This window comes from Ascaphus truei, chromosome 4 (assembly GCF_040206685.1).
Source record: "Ascaphus truei isolate aAscTru1 chromosome 4, aAscTru1.hap1, whole genome shotgun sequence".
NCBI classification, from domain to species: domain Eukaryota; kingdom Metazoa; phylum Chordata; class Amphibia; order Anura; family Ascaphidae; genus Ascaphus; species Ascaphus truei.
Genome location: NC_134486.1, coordinates 42670467 through 42676466, shown reverse-complemented (window position 1 = coordinate 42676466; position 6000 = coordinate 42670467). Strand labels below are relative to the sequence as shown.

General features: G+C 47.3%; 1 protein-coding gene across 1 annotated transcript in view; it reads left to right on the top strand.

Annotated features, from left to right (window-relative positions):
* Window positions 1-426: 426 nt before the first annotated feature.
* The window catches only part of SMYD2 (SET and MYND domain containing 2), a 46147-nt gene continuing 40573 nt past the window's right edge, over window positions 427-6000 (top strand). The window contains exon 1 of the mRNA XM_075595626.1: window positions 427-766. Within this exon, the coding sequence (XP_075451741.1) occupies window positions 600-766 (167 nt within the window). The 5' untranslated portion in view covers window positions 427-599. The remainder of the gene's footprint in view (window positions 767-6000) is intronic.

The window sequence follows — 6000 nt, the reverse complement described above, 5'->3', positions numbered from 1 at the left end:
TTTTATACATTTTATGTGGCGATATTGAGAATCAGTGTATAATCACTGCCCTGCGCAACATCCGGCCGGACCAATTCTGCGCTGGCGCCAACCTAACATGGCGGCCCCCTCTTGCGCGGAACCTCCGTTATCGGAGCGTTCCCTAGGTGCAACTCCCCCACCCCCACAACCAATTGGGGGGGGGGGGGAACGGGGTCCCGGCTACAAACATTTAATTTTTTTTTACTTTTTCGTTTTTTTTAATTTATATATATATATATATATATATATGTGTGTTATTTTCCAGTGGAGACATTTTATACATTTTATGTGGCGATATTGAGAATCACAGTGTATAATCACAGGACACAGTGTATATGCAGTGTCAGCATACTGTGCATATATCAGTACACGGTGTATAATCAGTCTCAGTGTCAGCACACAGTGCGCTGTGTGAGTGGCAGGGTGCGGGCGGTAGGACCGGGCGGCTCCCGCAGCTTGCGCAGCTGTTTCTCCCTGTCTGTGTGTCCCGGGGTGACGCGGATACATTAATAGCCGCACACACGCACCGCGGCCTCTCTCTCTCTCTCTCCCCCCCATACCCACAGCACACCCGCAGCATGGGACCTCCCGAGGACATCGAGCAGTACACCAGCCCCGGGAAGGGCCGGGGCCTTCGGGCTCTGCGCCACTTCAGGCTGGGGGAGCTGTTATTCTCCTGCCCGGCCTACACCTGCGTGCTGACCGTGACCGAGAGGGGCAACCACTGCGACTACTGCTTCACCAGGTAACGGCCCGGCTACTACAGCATGTACGGTGGGGTGAGCCGGCACGGCTACTACAGCATGTACGGCGGGGTGAGCCGGCCCGGCTACTACAGCATGTACGGTGCACGGACCGGCTAGCAGCATACACACAGTATCTCGGTAGGATGGGTTACAGGTGCTGGCCCGGTTCGTGCTGGACCTGCCCGTTACCCACTTATTAGACGCATTACGGTATCCCCCCTACACATGGGGGAAAGCCGCAGGGTCCTAAAGCCTCCTGAGACTTCTCCCCTTCCACGTGCTCCCCTGTCAGTGCGCCTGCATGGATCTGCATGTGATGCCTTGGGTGGAATGGAATCATTACACTGTGTTATTCTGATACGATTTAAAGAGCGGCTATCACCGCCCTGTGTCTGCTATACCCATGATACAAGTCTGCCTGACCGGCTCATAGCATTAGTAGTGCCCCTAACGCCGCGCTTATAGTGCCGGCGACGCGACATCGCCCGAAAACAAATGCATTGCCGCCGCCGGCGCGTGCGCTTATAGTAAGATTTTCGGAAGCCCCTGAACCAATCAATGCCCACACCGCCGCCGCAAAGCGAAATACAACTTTCGCTATCGGTGACGTCGCGGGCACTATAGGCGCGGCCTTGGCTGTTGCCATGCTAACGCTGACAGCGTGGTGCTTTCCAAGTTTTGTTTCGGCAATTGAAATGCCCCTGCTCATGCGGGCACGCACGCTCACCCATGCTTGGCGCTTAAGTACACAAAAAAAGACTTTAAAGCGCTCTCAACTTGCCCGCAACGCCCCCTCGCGCGCGCTCTAGCGAAATAGCCAGGACACCCGTCGTTCATGCTTGGAGAGTTGGTGACATCACGCTCTCAAGCATGAGCACGGTCAGCGCCAGCGGGGGCCGCAGCCTGAGGCCGTGCCTATAGTGCCGTCGCCACCGGCAAAAGTTATGTTTCGCCGGGCGGCGGGGTCGCGGGATTCCGGCAATTTGATTTGTTCAAGGGCCATCACGTGACGCGACAGCCCTTGAAAAATCAAGTTTTGCCGGCTTCCAGTTTCGGCGACGTCGCTTTGTCGCCGTCGCGCGCACTATAAGCGCATGCGGCGGCAATGTATTTGTTTTCGGGCGACGTCGCGTCGCCGGCACTATAAGCGCGGCCTAAGATTGCACTTAGTGCCGGCGACAGCGCTGCCGCATCAAAACAAATGCATTGCCGCCATTGCGTGCACTTATAGTAAGTGCGGCGCGACTGCTTGGTCGCGATCGCTGGAAATCATCTGAATTGGGCTACACTTGTAGTGCCGGCGACGATGACGTCGCTGGCAAAATCAAATCGAGATGACTTATAGCGATTGCGACCAAGCCGTCGCATCGCGCTTACTATAAGCGCACGCGACGGATGGCGGAATGCATGTGTTTTGACGTCTCTGTCGCCGGCACTATAAGCGCAGCCTAAGTATTCTCAGTGTAACCGTGCCCTGCTGCTTTTTATATTCCTGTCTATATAGCTTTGCTTTCAAGGTCACAACCTGTGCGGGGTCAAAGCTTCTATACCATTGTGAGTCCAATATAAGGGATCATAAAACTTTCAAATAAACTTATTTTTTTTACATTTGACTTGATAATGAATGCAGTTGAACCTTTTATCAATCAAAAGGCCTGTTATTCGCTTACAACATTTGTGTAACATGTTTGGTGAAAATGATTTGGCTTCGGTAGTGCCAATTAAGCACAGGGATGGTGCTACACCAGGACGCCTTAGCCCTCGGGCATGGTCAGCGCTTATGCGCTGAGCTGCGCTGCTGCTCGGCACTGAGCCCCTGCAGCCGCAATGAGAGCGGCTTTAGCAGGGGCTCGCGCACACGTCGGCACGCATGGGGAAGCGTGTGTCTGACCGGAGTTTTGAAATTTCCCCGCTTGCCGGAGTGCAGGGCCGGTCTCGTGAGCGGTTCGCCCAATGAGGGCGAACCAGCTCCGTGACGTCACTGGCCCGCCGCCGACCCCTGACGGCGCGCTGTGTAAGGCCAGGGAAAGCACTGCTTTCCCTGAGCCTCAGCGCGCCTCCGCACTGTTTGGGGCACTATGTCCCACGCCTTACAGGCATTAATGGTACCAACGTTGGGTGGATATTTTATAAAATCTTCACTTTAATTTCAATCACTAAAAATAGCTCCAAGAATCATTCCCCTGAAGACACTTGTCTCAAAGCTATAAGGGCCATAATTACCGTTATACAAGGCTACCGTTTACAATGTTGCGGTAACCCCGTGAAAATGAGTAATGCAGTTCAAAGGATGAAGGCACTTTTAATAAGAGGTTAAAAATGTTATCTTGAGTGAAAACTGTTTTAAACAGTTCACTCCACTGCAAACCCGATACCCATTATTGACACGTGCGTTCCCATTGCAGCAAAACTGCACTCAACTTGTCAATGGGGTGCTTTAATTTTATTTTTTTTAAAGCCACATGTTATGCAAGTCTTCACTGATTGGCATCTGCAACACAGGGGCAATGCCTTACGGCAGCTCTCACTCCCCCCTAATTATATTGTCCATAGTAAGGGTGGTTTCCCAGTGATGGAAGGTTCTAATTATTACCAGTAACCGGCACCCCCCGGCTTCCCTCTTCAGAAACCAGCCCCCTGCAACCCCAAAGTTTTAGTACTCTGCATAAAAATGGGGCATGCTTCCCAGTATCGAACATTTTGGAGCTGATTGGTAATCATACAGGGGAGCAGAAAGTGAGGGGGAAGATAACCTGTGGGCATGTACCCCCAAGTTTAGTCTGGTTTTTACTCCATTGACGGCTAAACGGTTACCAGAACGTGTAAACAAATAACCTATTCTATCAATTCAACTCCTCTGCGGAATTGATCATGTCATGGAACATCTAATGTAAAGTTATTTGTGTTTAAGGTGAACTAATAGAATTTAAAGTGAAAGATGTACACATTAGTAAATAGTAACAGCGGCCAACTGAACAATATTTTTATGCTCCGATACGATACCCGCTTGGATGTATGTGGCGAGAAATCCGGACGATGGTTATTGTGAGTGCCAAGACGCTGGGGTGTTGATTAGCATGGGTTGGAGTGGTTAAGTAACATGTTAATTTGTTGTTGAAGTTGAGACTAGTTTGATTGTCAGAGCTTACAGCAGTCATGGTGCTGAGAAACTCTGCTGCATACTAACTGTAGCCTTCCCTGCTTTTTGATAGAAGAATTGCCTAGCCCTGCTACCAGTTGGTGACATACAGTATAAATAACTTTAAAAAACAACTTTTGACCCCTCGAGCTATGATCCTATCAGCTCTAAACACTGCTAACCATTTGCAATATGTTATTGGGCCACCTGGCAGCAAAAAGGTCAATTCATGTGTTCCCACATTGAGGATATTTCATAGAGAGCGTAATCCACCAGGCAATTCAGAGACCATGTCCATATTTTACTAAATTGTGCTATACCACAAGTAGGGTTGCCAGGTGGCTTCTCCAAAAATACTGGACACAATGGTGAAAGGTGTGACGCGCTCGAGAGACACTCACTCCCACCTCTCTCCGCCCATGCTGTTTTCTCCTCTCCTTGGCTCCAGGCTCCTGACACCACCTCCTGATTGGCTGCTACTGGGTAATGCAGTCAATCAGGATGGAGGAAGCTACCCAGCCCCCTAGCAACAGCCCTGCTCGGGGAAATCCCGTAGGCCCCCAAGCCGGTCAGGTCACTATGTATAGAGAGGTAATACTGGACACACACATGTCCAGTATTACCTCCTAATTTTTTTTTACTGGACACCCGGCAAACCTAACCACAAGACTACTTATTGTTCCACTTGAATGGTCCAGATGCTGTTTTCTGGTTCTAGGAGGTATCTTAGAGCACCGCTTAGTAATTATAGCCCTGTGTGTTTTCTGCAAGAGGTTTAGGGCCTTACTCAGTTTTCTGTGAAGCCACTTCCCCATACTGAGCAGATTTTAGACCTTGTAAGGCATTTATAATCCTTACGCTGATTCGACTGATATCAGATGTTTGTGCAGGTTGCGTGGAGATGTTGGAATTCTCTCTTCACTGCTGACATATGCCAGACTACCCTACTAGTATCTCAAAGTAGTGCTTCGGATACAGTACAATTCTTTCCTGATAACTGTATTCAGATATGCTACATTGGAATTCTGCCTTCCTGTTTAATTGGGCAGTCTCAGGCTAAGCTACTTATCAGTGTAATTCACATCCTTAAAAAGATCAATCACCCTTGATGAAAAAATGTTTTACTTGTTTTTGTTGTGTAAAAAAAAAAATGAGTGTTTTCCTTTATTTTGGGTCCGTTCACTGGCTTCATGCTGGTGAGATTTGCATGTATATCTGTTTGACTAAAGTTGGCGTCATACAGTAATTACTTTAAAAACAATGGGGAGGGGGACAAGGAGTCACCAAAAAATTGTGTTTAATAGTATTAAACCAATGTGCTGAGTATGAGAAAAGGTGCTATTTATTTCCAGCCCTTCCCACCTAGGCCAAATTCATATGACTAAGTAAAACAATGGGAGTAATGCACTCAGAAATATCACATTTTATTAACAGATCATAAGCCGCCCAACAGATTATATTATACTATACATTTAAATGAGCATTGGTACAAAAAGTTACTACTTTTTTTAAAAAAAATGACACGGCCTACATTGACAAGCGTTAATAAATGTGATTATTATTATTATTATTATTATTAATTTTTTTAGTGCTTTACAGTACTTGCATTGTTTTAAGTTTGTCATATAATATTGCCACATGTACATGTTCTACTTTTTGTGTTTTTATTTGGAGGGTGGTTATTTGTATGCTAACCCCTTTTAGTGTCTGAAAGACATTCCTTTGCAAAGCATTAGTAGCCTCCGGTATCTGAGGGGTTAACTAATTTTCTGCCCAAGGGTTTTTGAAGAAATCCTATTACATGACCCTATAGTGGGATTTCATCTTTCCCACCCGCACCATTGTGATGGTTGTGCTGATTAATGCAGATCTCTACGAGTTTATGCTTATTTTAGTATGTGCAAATGAAGGAATATCGCTTCCCATGTATGCATAAATAATTCTTGGTACATACAGCGGTAATTATTTTTTTAATTACATTTTCGTGCAGCTGTATCGACCTCTAGCCCTATGAACAAAAGAAAAAAAACTACTTCGCTGTAGGGTTGATAAACAGTCTCATCACCAAATGAGACTAGATAAAGAAGGTAAAGA